Source organism: Carassius gibelio, chromosome B3 (genome assembly GCF_023724105.1).
Source record: "Carassius gibelio isolate Cgi1373 ecotype wild population from Czech Republic chromosome B3, carGib1.2-hapl.c, whole genome shotgun sequence".
Lineage (NCBI taxonomy): Eukaryota > Metazoa > Chordata > Actinopteri > Cypriniformes > Cyprinidae > Carassius > Carassius gibelio.
The window spans coordinates 16,457,436-16,474,253 of NC_068398.1; the positions used below are offsets into that span (position 1 = coordinate 16,457,436).

At 37.8% G+C, this 16,818-nt stretch overlaps 1 protein-coding gene across 7 annotated transcripts; it reads right to left on the reverse strand.

Moving 5' to 3' along the window:
• Positions 1-121: 121 nt before the first annotated feature.
• Positions 122-16,434, reverse strand: LOC127952888 (histone-lysine N-methyltransferase EZH1). 7 transcript variants are annotated; one of them, XM_052551755.1, is made up of 21 exons: positions 16,146-16,432; positions 15,426-15,485; positions 14,248-14,398; positions 13,119-13,244; positions 11,384-11,506; positions 10,816-10,933; positions 8,426-8,665; positions 7,744-7,846; positions 6,408-6,571; positions 5,979-6,070; positions 5,702-5,891; positions 4,434-4,615; positions 3,820-3,911; positions 3,674-3,702; positions 3,048-3,173; positions 2,560-2,738; positions 1,813-1,908; positions 1,602-1,683; positions 1,433-1,513; positions 1,264-1,348; positions 122-1,166 (listed from the first exon to the last, which is right to left on the reverse strand). In XM_052551755.1, exons 3-21 carry the CDS (start codon positions 14,383-14,385, stop codon positions 1,106-1,108), a joined length of 2,307 nt encoding a protein of 768 aa, XP_052407715.1. In that variant the 5' UTR covers positions 14,386-14,398; positions 15,426-15,485; positions 16,146-16,432; the 3' UTR covers positions 122-1,105. The 7 variants fall into 7 exon arrangements, with proteins under 7 accessions (XP_052407715.1, XP_052407716.1, XP_052407710.1 ...); XM_052551756.1 differs by having other exon boundaries at positions 15,403-15,485; XM_052551750.1 differs by having other exon boundaries at positions 15,384-15,485.
• Positions 16,435-16,818: the final 384 nt, after the last annotated feature.

Sequence of the window (16,818 nt, forward strand, 5' to 3'; positions counted from 1 at the left end):
TTTACAAGACACTAGGAATTGTATTTTTTTTTTTTTCAGCTTTGGAAAATTATTGCTCATATTTGTATTTAGTGGACATGTGAAATGCAGTTTCAATTCTAGGGCATGCTAAACAAATATGATCATTTGGTTTAGTTCTTTATTTGACATAAAATGTAACATATGACATTGGAACCCAAACCCTAACTCTTGCTAGGCCTATTTTGTACACTCTTTTGTTCACTCTTAAAAAAAAACCTGCTATACAATGTCCTTTAAGTCACTCTTAAGCTCACATTTCACATTCAGTCTGTCGGTTTATATGGTCACTTGTTTTGTTTATTTCTACAGAACAATAACAATATTTGACCTCATACAGTTTAAGCAGAGATGAAGATTAACTGCCTTAGTGCTATGTTAGCTAGAATGCTAATTTCTGACAACATGAGCCAGCTTTGTGCAACACAGCAAGAGTGATAGATAGATAGATAGATAGATAGATAGATAGATAGATAGCAGAGGGGTGCACATTACAGTAACAGGCTAACACCAGGTTGCAGAGGAGTTTACTGAAGTTTGTTTTAAAGAGAGAAGATACTGACCTGACTGACTATAACAGCGAATGTAACTTTGAAATATTGCTTGATGTTTTGCACAACAAAATATTTTGACTAGAAACAACAACGGCTAAGTGTGATGCATTCAGTTTGCAGTTACAGTATATATTGAGCATATAGAGGTTATAGCTATTTCGAAAGCTGTTTACAGAGCCTTATGAATGGAGAGATGGGATGAAATAAAATAAAAACTTTATGACAGTTGTCTGAACTGTCATTTTTCCTTCCATGGCAGAGAAAATGGTGCAGTCTATCAATATTCGTCCTGTGCGGAGGAGTGGATTTGTAAATCTGAGGACACCTTTTGGTTTCTTTAGGGTATCACAGACGTTATCTCAAAGAGGTAAACAAAAACGCTTGTTCAGAGTCAATTAAACCACAGGTTAAAGTAGTGACATCACCATCTGACTGCATCATCAATTGAATCTGTGATGTCAGTGAAGTGCAAAGCATTGTGGGTAGGCAAAAATGTTACCAGGTAAATGAGGACACACTCAATGGGTGTGTGTCTACACAATGTCGATTTCCCTCTCAATACCCACATACTTCAATGCATCCGCTTGACTGTATCTATGAAGCAGAAAAAATGACCACAAAATCAAATGAAACCGCATATACCAGTGTCTATTTGTGATGTAACGGTATTCCTGAAACAAACAAAACATACCTGTAGTCAAAAAAGAGCTCTTCTCCTCGCTGTATGGCTCGCTTGGCAAAGATTCCAATGCGGTGATCACCATTCACCATGACAACTGTAACAAAAACCAACACCACATCAACGTGCTTAATAGCTTCAACACAAAATACTTTGATATTTATATGATGAGATAAAGTACCTTTTGCGTAACAATTGGGGTTGACGGAGTGGTTGGCGAATCGTATTTTATTCCCTTTTCTAGTGGCATCCACTACAAAGTCTGGAATGATATAAAAACACTATTTTGAAAACACCAAATTGACATCTAAAAAAGAATAGAATAGAATGGAATAGAATGAGGCTGATACCATTGTTCAAGTTGAAGAGAAAACTGGACATGTACTTGTCATAGATTCTGCCCCTCCTGTCTGCTTCATCCTGGGAAATAAGCTACACACACACACACACACACACACATACACAAACACAATGCATTAATCAGATCACTGAGAGCACAACTTCCATAAAAAGAACAACAGCTAGTGCTCATCATCAGGGGTGTGTGTGATTTCCACACACCTCTCCACAGTACTCAGAGATGAACTCGTTCTTCTGGACTGGCTCTTTGATAAATGTACCCCACCCTGCAACATCAGATGGGGCCAGGAGCAGGTGCTGGCAAACAGGTCAAACAATATTTATATCACTGAAGTATCTTCTGTAACAGTTATTTCCCTTTTGAATATCACCATGTTGGCATAAGTTACTGAATAAAGACAGACAGACAGACAGACAGAAAGACAGAAAGACAGACAGACAGACAGACAGACAGACAGACATACAGAAAGACAGACAGACAGACAGACAGACAGAAAGACAGACAGACAGACAGACAGACAGACAGACAGAGAGACAGACAGACAGACAGACAGACAGACAGAAAGACAGACATAAAGACAGACAGACAGACAGACAGACAGAAAGACATACAGAAAGACAGACAGACAGAAAGACAGACTTAAAGACAGACAGACAGACAGACAGACAGACAGACAGGCAGGCAGAAAGGCAGAAAGGCAGACAGACAGACAGACAGACAGACAGAAAGACAGACAGAAAGACAGACAGACAGACAGACAGACTGAAAGACAGACAGAAAGAAAGACAGACATAAAGACAGACAGACAGACAGACAGACAGGCAGAAAGACAGACAGACAGACAGACAGACAGAAAGACAGACAGATAGACAGACAGAAAGACAGACAGACAGACAGACAGACAGACAGATAGATCATTCACAGTGTCACTGGAATGTACTTGATACCTTCTTGATTCCTCTCTGAATGCTGCAGTTCTTACAGGAGACCTGTTTGGTGTCCCAGTGGTCTGCGGCCCCACAGGTCATGCAGAGGTCAGGGTCACACTCCCGCACCGCCAGGTAACACGGACACTGCTTGGTGTTACACTGAGTCTTACAGCGGCAGCCAGGAAACCGGTTCTGACCTAGAACAAAAACCCAGAGCAGAACTTGGCTAAAGTGACCTGTGGATGTTTGAGGTGTTCTTATACCTAAAATAAATGGATGTTGAAAAAAAATCACACAGTTTGAGTAAATGTCAAAATGGTACAATGATTTTTCAAAGTTAAAGTGTCATTTCTTCTCAATGCTTGTTTTGTTTGTGCCCCCTAGTGGTGTATAGACATAAAAACAGCAGCAATATTTGTGCATTGTTTGCAAATTTTGTTTTTATGGTGTAAGATTAGATAAAATGAGAGAGAAAGGAAAAAAATGTTCATCCGTGTTGAACTCACACTCCCGATTGCACTGGCAGAATTTCTCACAAAAGTTTTGTGTCATCACACACGAGCAGGAGCTATCACATGGGTGCTCAGGGTGGTCACACGGCTGATAATTGTACACTTGATTGGATGAGTTGTCTATAAGACAAATAGAAAGGGAAATGACAACAATTCTTTATGAACAGAAACTTTTCATTATGGTTCCAAATATTTGTGATTATTACATAAATATTTTTAAGTTACTTTTCAGAAACTGCTCATTTTTAACACCATTCCATTTTTCTGACTGCACATTTTCAATACTTTAAAATACTGAAAATACTTTAAAAGTTACATGAAGGACTGAAACCTTTAGAATCTAATTTTTTTGTTATTCTACCATGTTTAATATTTGTTTGCAAAGTCTTTGTTTCTGTGTTGAAATTGAATAAATTATTCACATATATTATGTGAAATACGCACATGCACATGAACAAACCATTAAACTGATTATTAATTTGTCTGACTACTAATCGTCAGCCAGAATAATCTCCCTAACCACAGCCATCTCCATGACTTTTCCTTCTGTTTGTCCAGTCCTGTACCTGCCAAACCACTGAAACCTCGTCTCAGTCTGGAATTTAAGTTGAGAGTCTTACCTTTCTTCAGCTGTATCTTTGCCCATAATCTATCAAACAAACAGAAACAGAGTTGAGCTCTAATGTTAGTATACTGCTGCCTGTGTAACACCCAGCTTATAACAGCATGGATCTGACAGCTAGGTAAGGGTGTGTTAACATCTTGCCTGTGCTTTCGTTTTTTCTTCTGTGGTGAGATCCCACCGTCCTCCAGCGGAACGCGGTGAATCAGCATCTCTTTCACTGCAAACTCGTAAACCTGACAGAAAGTCAACCATAATCACATGAGCCAGAGCATTGCATCATGTTACAGACACACACACACTTAATCACAATCCAGTGAACACTTAATGGGCGTTAGTCAGAGCTCTGAAACCCAGCTGAGAGGTAACCGCTCATTATCATGTTGATCTTTGCCATATGAGCTCTCACACACACTAACACACTCAAACACACAATCAAAACAACACTCTTCTAGAAAAAGATTTGGACCATTCCCTAAATGAAAGAAAAGCACATGATTTTAGGTAATCGCATTTCCAGTTAACAAAACCACAGTCTTTCTGGGAAAAACACACAGGCACACATTTAAACGCACACATTTTCGTCATCTCTGCTTTTGAGTGTATACTGTAGCACTTTCTGCACATTTAATACATTTTAATTCAATTTAGATCTGTATTAATAAACTCCTTTACCAGGGAGTAACCTGACAATACACTACCAAAACTAGCAGAAGACAAATATATAACCTCCTGTTCATAGTCGTTTGTGTGCGTACCTCTCTACATGTCTTGGTGCCAATGAGTCGTGCAATAGAGCAGAAGTTGTTGTAATATGTGCCGTGCAGGACTCTGAACAGAGACTCCTCTGCTCCGCTCCACTGAGGAGGAGAATGGGACTCCTCTGCTCCTTCCTCCCCTGATCTCAGTTTGGCGGGACTGGGACACCGAGAGTTACCCTCTGACACACAAATAAGCACACAGCTAAATGTCAGGTTTTCATCCAAACACTCTTTACTGAAGGAAATCAGAACTGAATAGCAGCAGCAGATATTTGATATTAACTTCTTAAATTAAAATTCTGTACTATTGTGTCCAAAGTCCCTGCTGTTAAAAAGTTTAGGGTGAGTAAGATCTTTTTTTTTTAACTACTTCTGTTCAGCTAGGATATGTTAAATTGATCCAATGTAACAGTGTAAAGATATTTAACATGTTATGAAAGATTTCGGTTTCAAATAAACGCTGTTATTTAGAATTTCTATTCATCAGAGAATCCTAGAATAAAATGTCACGTTTTCCACAAAAATAATAATAAGCACAACTGTTTTTGACATTGCTGATAAGACGGTTTGTTACATGATAACCAAATCAACAAGCTAGAATGATTTCTGTAGTAATTCAGATTTGCCATCACAGGAATACAATAAAAACTCAAATTAGTCATTTTTAAATGCTATAAGTGGATTTAGGCATCGCAACATTAATTAATTGCATTAATCTTGAAATTCATTTAAGATTATAATGTTATTAAGTTTTTTTTTTTTTTTTTTTAAGATTAGCTTTAAGTGAGCATGAGATGAAGGCAAAGGTAATCTAAATTTTCAATTTAGAATGATAAACTATTAAATATGCAATACTAACCAATATGATACATAAAAAAAAGATTGTAATCCTGTAGCGGCTGATGACCAGATGATACGCTGTGCATGAGTTTTAGGCCATTCTGAGTTGTGTATGTGATGATTTTAAGCCAAAATCTTTATTATACTTTCTCTAGATATGGCTTAAATCCCTCGCTTAAAGAAGCCTATTCAATTGTTACCTCCTTTTATCATCCGGCAGGTAAAAAAAAATAATTATTACTTTAGTAAGCACCACTAATAATGTTCCTGTGTTTCTGCAAACATTTCCTTTGATGTCTCTTTTGCAATTTAGACAATGAACTCACCATGGGACGAGAGTTATTTTTGGCAAGGGACGGCTTGGCTGTGTGTTTCATCTGTGTTATTTTAGTTTGGATAAACTATTAACTCTTTATCCACTGTACCTGAGGAGCTGGTGGTCTCATGGTCACTGTCTCCTTCTTTTCCCTCCTCACCGGAGCCTGAGGGGGCGGGGCCACAGGAACTCGAGGGGCGGGGCTGTCTTCTTCGACGACGGGGCCTTTGAGACCTCTGCATGTTTTGATCAGCAAACTCTTTTGCCCCTTTCTGTGACCAAAGAAGGGATGAAAAGAACTACATAAATTATACATTTAATTAAATTATTAATTTAATCCAATCCAAAATTCTCATCTAAGTAGAAAATCTTATGAAACCTGCTACCTGCAGCAGAAAGCAGTCCAGTCCGCAGGGCTCTGTCTCCATTCGGATCTCTTTAATCTTCCTCTTATACACATTAGGAGATGCATGGAAAGCTAAACACAAACAGCATACTAATTTACATCCATTTTGGATGATGTAACCATAAGTGGTCACTGCTTAATATAAGATAATTATAATTATTCTAAATATAGTCTGATACTCAACTGACTACTTGTGAGCAGATCATTTCAGACGAACTTTATTACCAAGTTTAAACAGGGCATATCTGTATGCTTGATGTACTGATACAATATGGTATCATACATGAAAGGTATTGCTCTGTGCATAATTCAGGAACATGCACTGAAGGACGGATTGTAGCATCTCGCTCTCCATTTAAATAAACCCAAAAAGGCAGAAGACTAGAGAAGGACTTTTATTGTTTCTTACGGTGCAAGAAGCAGTCGTATTTAAAGCAGCGGCGACAGAAAAGTGTGTGAAAAGAGTGCAGACTTTGCTCTCTCTGAACAGATTTGGCACAGGGGCCGTCCATGTTGGGCGTGCAGAGAGGAGGCAACTTCACAGGGCTGGATGGCTCCAGGAGATCCTTGTACCTGCAAGAGAGAGAAAAATACACTATAATTTGTAATAACAGCAAAACACATTAACTGAAACTACAGTAAAAGGTTTGGGGTTTGAAAGAAGTCTTTTATGCTCACCAGACTGCATTTATTTGGTCAGAAATATTATAATGTATGTTATATATTAGAATATTTTAATACATACTGTGAAATATTATTCAAATTTGAACTGAATAATAATTTTCTATTTGAGTGTATTTCGTAATTTATTTAGTAATTTATTCTTGTGATGTCAAAGCTGAATTATCAGCATCATCACTCCAGTCTTTAGTCTCACATGATCCTTCAGAAATCATTCTAATATGCTGATTTGCTGCTGAAGAAATATTTCTCATTATTATAAATGTTTTAAACTGTTGTGCTCCTTTATATTTTTGTGGAAACCAAAAAAAATAAAAAATTCTGACCCTAAACTTTGAACTGTAGTTTATGTGCAATTCTGCCATTATTTACTCATCCATATGTTGCACAATAACAGCCGTAGTCACAATGAGCTGTTGTGCATCTAAGTATTATTTCTGTGTATTTTTAAGTCCAAAAGAAAAAACCCTGAATGTTCTGTTTTGGATCAACTATGCCTTTAAAGTGCTGAATTTGTTTGACACACATGACAGGCCATTAAACACAACTCTCACCCACAGATTTCCCCCAGCAAGCGGAAAGAAATAAAATGAGCACAGCTGGTGGGATGAACAATAATGACATGAAACGGTAAACAGTTGGATGATAAGGCAGACTGTGACAGGTTTTTGTTTCCACTGCTGCCAGCTGCCAGCAGAGCATGAGAAGCTTCCCATGAACCTTCATTTACCGCTGCATGAAGGTGGCATGACATATACTTTCCAAGTCTTGCGAAGAATGTGCATGCATGTTAGATTTGCCATTATGGATGCATACTCTTAGTGAATAAAAGCTTTTGTTTGGGACAGCATTGTGTAAATCAATCAACTGGACTGAATTGAAAATCACTAAAACAAGCCAACCTGTTTGTCCAAACAATAGAAGACATTAGAGTATTTAGAAAACGGTTTGATAGCATACACAATTTGGGGTGCATTTAGATAAAAGCCGGATTGAACCTGCCCTGTGTCCTGATTCCATTCATTTCTAAAAATGAAGGTTTAAAAATCAGCAGGGTGGCCTACTTGTCCTTCAGCTCCTCCATGGTGCCTTTGTATGGAAACATAGACGCAATAGCTGTGAAAATCTTGTCATGAGGAATCTTCTTATTGGTGGAGAGCTCCCTTCCTAGTAGAGGGAAAAGCGAGACTAAAATCAGCATTGTCCTGAATTTGACTTTTAAAGCAAAAGTGGAGTAGTGCACGGGCTTATGTGTGAGTGTGTGTGTGCATGTGTAAGGGTCAGGGTGTACCGTAACTGGATACTGTCCTAAAACAAACTGAATGAACAAACAGCCCTCACTGGGATTAGAGGTGACACTCAGAGCAAACAATTGCACATAGACATAGAGACAGGCTGATCTGATGGGTAATGCATGTCAGCTCTAGTCTATTTGTTGTTAAACCAGTGAAATTCAGACCAACAGTGCTACACCAGCCACTGTCCATTAAAAGCATTCTATGCAAATTTGACCTAACATATGATCATCTGATTTATTTAATTATTAAGGTCTTATTATTATTTTTGAATAATAAAAAGGCATTAATATGTTTTTAGACAGTAACCCTGTTTCCTTTAAAATAAATAAAATGTAATAAAAAAAACGAATTAAACAAATAATAATTATTTTTTAAACACATTATATATTTCACATGAAATTGTATTATAATTGTTCCAGTATTTTGCTTCTGCTCAAAACTAACTCACCTTCAGCAGTGCTCCTCCTCTTCCTTTTGAGGAAGCCCTCTTTTGACTCTTCTGCTCCTTCAGCTGTAGTTTTCTGCACCGCTTCCTCCTCCTCCTCCTCCTCCTCCTCCTCCTCCTCCTCCTCCTCCTTATTCTCTGTTTGCTCTGAGGGCTCTTCCTCCTCCTCTTCCTCTGGGTCTGAGTATTGGCTCAGTGCCTCCACCAGCTCTTTAAAGATCTCATCATTTATGAAGCCTCCTTCTGTTGGTACAAGATACTTACATACTTACTGCCTGTCTAAGATTCACATAGAAGTTTCATGTTGATTAGCATGAACACTACGGTTCAAAAATGTTGGGGTCAGTACTATTTAAAGAAATTAATACTTTCAATCAGCAATGATGCATTCAATTGCTCAAAAGGGATATTTAAAACATTTATAATGATACAAATGAGACCTCTATCAGTATCAGTTTTCTACAAAAAAAAAAAAAGCAGTATAATATATTCTTATTATATTCTCATAATAATAAGAAATGTATCTTCAGCATTAACTCAGCATATTAGAATGATTTCTAGAGGATCACGTGACACTGAAGACTGGAGTGATGGCTGATGAAAGTGTAACTTTGCCATCACAGGAATAAATTATATTTTAAAATAAATCTCAATTTTAAAAAGAAAAGTTTTTATAAATTGTAATATTTCACAATATTACTTGTTATGTTGTATTTTTCATAAAAAAAAAAAAAAATACAGAATAATAATAAAGACATTTCCAAAAACAACATAAAATGCATTTAAAACATTCAGGGATTCCAGAAGAGATTCAGCTCAGGACTAGTGACGCCTCTCGTAATGTGTTTAAATACAAACCTGATTCCAAAAAAGTTGGGTAAAAAAATGGAATGGAAAACTTTAAAAATCTCATAAACTTATATTTATTCACAATAGAATATATATAACATATCAAATGTTGACAGTGATACATTTTGAAATGTCATGCCGAATATTGGCTCATTTTGGATTTCATGAGAGCTACACATTTCCAAAAAAGTTGGGATAGGTAGCAATAAGAGGCTGGAAAAGTTAAATGTACATATAAGGAACGGCTGGAGGACCAATTTGCAACTTATAGGGTCAATTGGCAACATGATTGGGTATAAAAAGAGCCCCTCATAGTGGCAGTGTCTCTCAGAAGTCAAGACGGGCAGAGGATCACCAATTCCCCCAATGCTGCGGCGAAAAATAGTGGAGCAATATCAGAAAGGAGTTTTTCAGAGAAAAATTACAAAGAGTTTGAAGTTATCATCGTCTACAGCCCATAATATCACCCAAAGATTCAGAGAATCTGGAACAATCTCTGTGTGTTAGGGTCAAGGCCAGAAAACCATACTAGATTCCCATGATCTTCAGGCCCTTAGACGGCACTGCATCACATACAGGAATGATACTGTAATGGAAATCACAACATGGGCTCAGGAATACTTCCAGAAATCATTGTCTGTGAAACCCAATCCACCGTGCTATGCGCCGTTGTCGGGTAAAACTCTATAGGTCAAAAAAGAAGCGATATCTACACATGATCCAGAAGCGCAGGTGTTTTCTCTGGGCCAAAGCTCATTTAACATGGACTGTGGCAAAGCGGAAAACTGTTCTGTGGTCAGATTTGAAGTTCTTTTTGTAAAACTGGGACGCCAAGTTGTTATCAGTGCTCAGTTCAGAAGCTTGCATCTCTGATGGTATGGGGTTGCATGAGTGCGTGTGGCATGGGCAGAACACACATCTGGAAATGCACCATCAATGCTGAAAGGTATATCCAAGTTCTAGAACAACATATGCTCCCATCCAGACGTCGTCTCTTTCAGGGAAGACCTTGCATTTTCCAGACCACATACTGCATCAATTAAATCATCATGGCTGCATAGAAGAAGGATCTGGATACTGAAATGGCCAGCCTGCAGTCCAGATCTTTCACCCATAGAAAACATTTGGCGCATCATAAAGAGGAAGATGTGACAAAGAGGACCTGAGACAGTTGAGCAACTAGAAGCCTGTATTAGGCAAGAATGGGACAACATTCCAATTCCTAAACTTGAGCAACTTATCTCCTCGGTCCCCAGACATTTGCAGACTGTTTAAAAAGAAGAGGGGATGCCACACAGTGGTAAACATGGCCTTGTCCCAACTATTTTTTTAGATGTGTTGATGCCATGAAATTTAAAATCAACTTATTCTTCCCTTAAAATTAAACATTTTCTCAGTTTAAACATCTGATGTGTTATCTATGTTGTATTCTGAATAAAATATTGAACTTTGAAACTTACACATCATTGCATTCTGTTTTATTCACAATTTGTACAGTGTCCCAGCTTTTTTGGAATCGGGTTTGTACATATTGTGATGCTCACCTCTGTCTCCATGCACCCCGTCATAATTGTCAATAAGCTCTTCCAGGAAAGCTTCATCCTGTTCCAACACCTCGTCTCCCATGTAGGGGATATTATGCAGAAATGTCTCATCTTCCACCTCAGAAACAAAGAGAGGCAGGAAAGACTTTTTAGTGATGTTATTGATTTATATAAAGACATGTTCTATATGCATTAATGCATCAGTGAGGTTTTTCTAATGAGAGATAAATGCATAACAATATTGTGCATGTGTTTTGTGGGTGACTGTTTTTGTGTATTCCTACATTTGTGCCTGTGAGTGAGTGTAGGCGTTTAAAGGTTCACATCCTGCTCTACCTGAGAGAGATGACTTCAAAAACACATGCTTTGAGCTGTCAGGACATGTGAATGTGCTGCTGCAGGGTGACCTACTTTCAAAATGACCGTGTCATAAATGATGCTTTTCTTCTATTTTCATCTCTCACTCTCTCTTCATATTTGTCTGCAGACACAGGCTTCTAATGGTGATCATGACTGAGTGCTTTTTATGTGTGTTAAAGTGTGTGCGCTCATTGTCCGCATCCAGTACCATGAAGTTCTGCTGCAAAGGGGACCAGGAGTACATGAATGGTATCCCAGCAACAGTTGTCAAGGGACGCATGGTAACTGCCTGGTATGGAAAAGACGGAAAGCCAGACTCTACCATGCACAACTGTGATTGGACAAGAAAGGGGAGACAGGAAAACAGAAGACAAGTCAAAGTGTCACTCAAAACTATTCGAGGACCGTTAAATTGCTTTAGTCCTGCATATGTTAATTAGTCCATGTCATTTGAATATATTAATGTTACATTGGCTGTATTTTACTGACAGATTAATGAATTTAAATGAAAATACTGTCATCATTTAAATTGTTCCAAACCTGTATGACTTTCTTTCTTCCGGGAAAAAAGGTGAAATTTCTAGAATTAAACTGGTCACTCCTTTCCATGCAATTTACAATCAATATTAACCGAGAAATTCAGATGAGACTGATTTGTGGCCAGATCATTAAGACCATTCTGGATCAAACGATCCATTAAAAACCTAACTGGAAATGTGTGCGATAATGACTTATTTTATAATTGTGTCTGACAATCACTCAAAGCTTGTATGGCTTCATAAAGAACATAGTGCACTATCTGTACAGACAATATTTTTAATAATGCTTTTGTGTCCTTTTTGAAGCTTAAAAGCTTCAGTCATGCTTAAATGTAAAAAAATTAACAGTATTCGGTATGTCTCCATTTGTTTCACAGGGGAACAAAAGTGTGTAACACTAGGGACCAACTCTCACTATTAACTAGTTGATTGTTAGCATGCCCGTTATTAACAAATTGGTAGTTTATTAGCACTTATAAAGCACATATTCTGCACAACCATATTCTACATCCCTAATCATACTTAATACCTAAACTTAACAGCTTCTGTACTAACTATTAATAAGCAGCAAATTAGGAGTCTATTGAGGAAGAAGTCATAGTTAATAATTTAAAGTCATATAGGAACAACATGAGGGTGGATAAATAATAAAATAATTTAATTCCAAACCAAATCAGTGATAGAAATGTCATAAGGGCAAAAAGAATTGAACTTGGACCAAATGAGTGCCCAGGGAAATTACAATATCATAATCTACTAATCAAAATATTTGGTTTGGTGTTATAGAGAGAACATCAAGTATGGTGTTGTTTTCCAGTGCGGTTGCAAGCAGGATCCAGCTGCGCTGGTATGTTGAGCAGTCTCTCTGTATTCCTCAGAGAGCTAAGCTCTGCTGTGCCCGCTGGCTGCTTTTATTGTGGATATCACAGGAGTTTCAGATACTGAGCTCTGGCTTGGCAAACATACAAATACATTTTTGGCAACAGAGCAATTTCACGAAGAGAGGCAAAAACACTGGCGCATTTAACCGGCCTGCTGGTAATATTTGCCCTGACTAATTAAACAGAGGTTAACTGTGCCCCAGTCAGTCCATTAATAACATCATATTGATCTAAATGCTTGTCAGGTAGGATATGATAAAGTAGGAGCTGCAGGAAATAGAAGGCAAACTGTGGCACCTGATATTGAGTCATTACTGGCATTTTGCTAGAATAAATTATGTTTTGAAATGGCGAGGCAAAGCTGACTATGTATTGATTCGGCTCATAAATCAGCTAGCAGGGACAGTCTTGTGCTGAATTAGCAGGGGCAATTCACAGTAAAGCGATCTAGTGTCGAAGAGCAGATGCAAGATGACTGACACTGGTTTGTGGTGGTCAAGGCCTCCAGCTGTTTCATTCTTGCCTTTTTGCTGGGCAGAGAGCCACTGGCTGTGGAAAGGGGAATGGACTGGATTCGGAGCTTGGACCATTCCTCATTCAGCAGCTCAGTTCTTCCTTCAATCTTCCGGCGGTTCGACTGGAAAAGGGACTGTGAAAAACACACAGCCTAATAGTTAAAAGGACTGAATTATATGAATTGAAAGCTACATTTTCTAATTAGAATGACATAGAAAACAAATCAAGGAAATAAAAGGTGGTAGAATAATTAAAAATTCTAAAAGAAATACTACTCTTCAGAAGTTTGGGGTTGGTAAACGTTTTTTTTTTTTTTTTTTTTTTAAGAAGTCAGATATACTCACCAAATGCTGAATTTATTTGATGGAAAATACAGTAAACCACTAATTTTATGACATTTAACTACAAATAAAAATATTTTAATACATTTGAAAATAATAATTTAATGATGTAATTCATTCCTGCTGTATTTTCAGCATCATTACTCCAGTCTTCAGTGTCACATGATTCTTCAGAAATCATTTTAGTATGCTGATTTGCTGCTCAAGAATCATTTGATTGTCATTCACGAGTTCACCCTTACATCTAATCTGAAGGCAAATAGTAGGCATATTTTGGCGTGCTGTCCTGGGGGAGGGGTCCGGGCCCGGAGCATAGCCCGAACCCAAATGACTCCCCCTATCCCTAATTCGGGATAAATAGATTAGAAGTGAGGAGTTGGGGTGGAGGAGGGTTGCCGAAAAAACTGTCGTGGGACAGGAGGTAGGAAGACTGGATATATATACACGCTTGCGTGCTATTTAAGATGATTAGCTAGACGAGATGCACCTGTGCCAAATTGGATGATTATCTGATCGTGCTTCTCCCGAACTTTGTTAATAAAACCACATTTATTTTTGGAATATCTTTTGAAACCTACATCTTTAGCATTTATTTGAAACTGGAATCTTTTGTAACATTATTAATGTATTTACTGCCACCTTTTATCAATGCATCCTCGATGAATAAAACTATTAATTGCTAAAAAAACTAAAAAAAACGTACTCACCCCGAAGCTAGTATAGAAATACAGAATCAGTTATATTAAAAAGAGTAAAGGAATGAAAAGATAATCAGCACTGCAAAAGAGCTTCTACCTTGACATCCTCAGCTTTGCGGAAGCGTTTCAGCTGTCTTAACCTCATGTACTCAGACTTGACTCTCTTCTTCCATTCCAGCAGACTGCGGGGGGGCTTCGCAGTGCAGGACCGGGGGCCTGACACCTCCTCCATCATCAGCCTCACCTGGCTGCAAGGCACAGGAGCAATACATATATTTGGCATAAATACACAAACAGCCGAGCTGAGCTCATATTAAGACAACACTGGAACAAACAGTATGTTTAAGGATTTTATCAAATTAATATTTCAGACTGTTTTTAAAAATTAAAATGTGTGTGTGCAAGATGTATAACATACGTTAGACATCATAATTATTATATATATAAATATACATTGTTGGGAAGAAATTAGTTACATGAGATGGAATTATATGATTTAATAAAAACAAATATGTAACTGTACTCTGTTAAAGTTACTGAGAATTTTTTTAAATTAAATTACAGTTACTTCTGAAAATTGTAATGATTACAAAGGGGGTTATATCTGAATATTTTCACACACAGAGAGATTTGATTGATTTCTTGCAGCAACAATACTGCAGCAAGAATCAAAGTTATCTCTTTCTTTGCATAAACATTTCGGTGGTGTTATGCAAATCTTCCCACACAGTGATGTAGACATGTGGGGGTGTGTTTAAATGAGGCATTTTAGGAGGGCCTGGATGAATCTTAACTTAAAGAATATATCTTTGGGTTTGAGACTTTAATCGTTGCAACTTTAAGGATCATATCTAGCTTGTAACACAACAAAGAGAAAGGAAAACTTGAAATCTCATCATATGACCCCTTTAAATCTGTATTTAACCTCAGAACGAACTCAAAGTAAAAAAGAGGTGCTAAGGTCTGTTTTTTTGATGGGTGTGCTTTAAAATTAAATTATCTTAATTCAAGTGAAGAAGGATTTTGAAAGTCTGACAGTAATCACTGTTGAGTACTACTGCTAGAAATAAATCAAATGTAAGCAGTTACATTAATAAAGTCATTGAAATAGGTACACTACTAATTACATTTTAAATAGGGTATTGGGAAACTTGTAATCTCTAACCTATTACATTTTCAAAGTAACCTTCCCAGCAATGTATATTACGTGCGTAAAATCATCTGTATTTGTACTTATTCTCTGAATCCATACATTCCTCTTCATGGTAAACATACTCTCTGGGATGTGATAAACAGCACCTTCCATAAGGGTTCCCGTCAGATGTGACTCACTCTCTTTCAGACACACACACACACACACACACACACACAAGGGACCGATAAATTGCATGACTCAAACTTTATCATCAGTAATGACACCATATAGGACTCACTTACTGCCCCCTGCAGTTCACAAAACACAACTAACATTCCGCATTACACACCATTTAAAGGTCTCCAATGCAGATTAGCATTTGAGGTATCAGTCATTTGATGGAAAATGGCTAGAAGTAACGCGTTGGCTGCCACAGAACAAAACAGCCAATGCAAATCTCATCCAAGTGACACTCTGCGGGGAAAAACACGCGCTGGTTGCTTGAACTGGAAGTGGGCGTGTCTCTCAAGAGCCCATTTCTCCACGGTGCGGATAAGTGCGTAGTACACTTTTCACAAATTTCTTAATCTTAACCCTCCAATACTGCTTCCTCGATCTGTCGGGGAACTGAAATGAAATATGAAATGTGGTTTGGGGGCGAATAACGCAAGGCTGCACGGGCCACGAACGACAGCGTTAATGAAGGACGCTAAGCTTCAGCAACGCCACACGTTAAAAAATGCGTGCAACAGAAGCAAACGATACACGCCGAGACGATTTAGTAAACATGTCTTGTGCACATACTGTAGCTTTCTCGCGCATGCTAGAGATCGATGAATCGCCGTCGCAGTTTTAAATACCTTAAGAGTCCCTGCTCCTTCCTTTAAACCCTCTCGCGAATCAGCTTCAAGTGCGCAGAAAAGAAGTCCGCGTGCCCAAAAACGTCCTGTAGTGAAAAACGGTGTCCTGTCTAGCGAGCCGCTGCGGATGTCGGTGCCAGACTGCTTGTGTTGAGGGATGCGTGGATTCCTCGGTCGTCCGTGAGCGTGTCGAGATTGTAGTTGTACAGTTAAGAGCTGCGCACTTGGTTGCCACGGTCAGAGCACAGGGTGACGTCTATATTATGAACATACTCCAGCTCTCTTTGGCTGGACCACAGGCTACGAGTGCACCGAGGAGGAAAATAATAATGCAACTCGTTTTCTGTATAATTAATAGCCTGCATGCACACATGTGCACGAGCTCTGACATTTAATACGCGTCATTTAATAATTGAATATTCGATTAATAACGATTATCCGTCTATAATAATAATTATTATTAGTATTAGTATTATTATTATGATTGAATATGTCTTAAATATTCCCACAATTGCGTGTTAATTCTAAATAAAAATACACATGCAATATATATATATATATATATATATATGTGTGTGTGTGTGTGTGTGTGTGTATATATATATATATATATATATATATATATATATATATATATATATATATATATATATATATATATATATATATATAT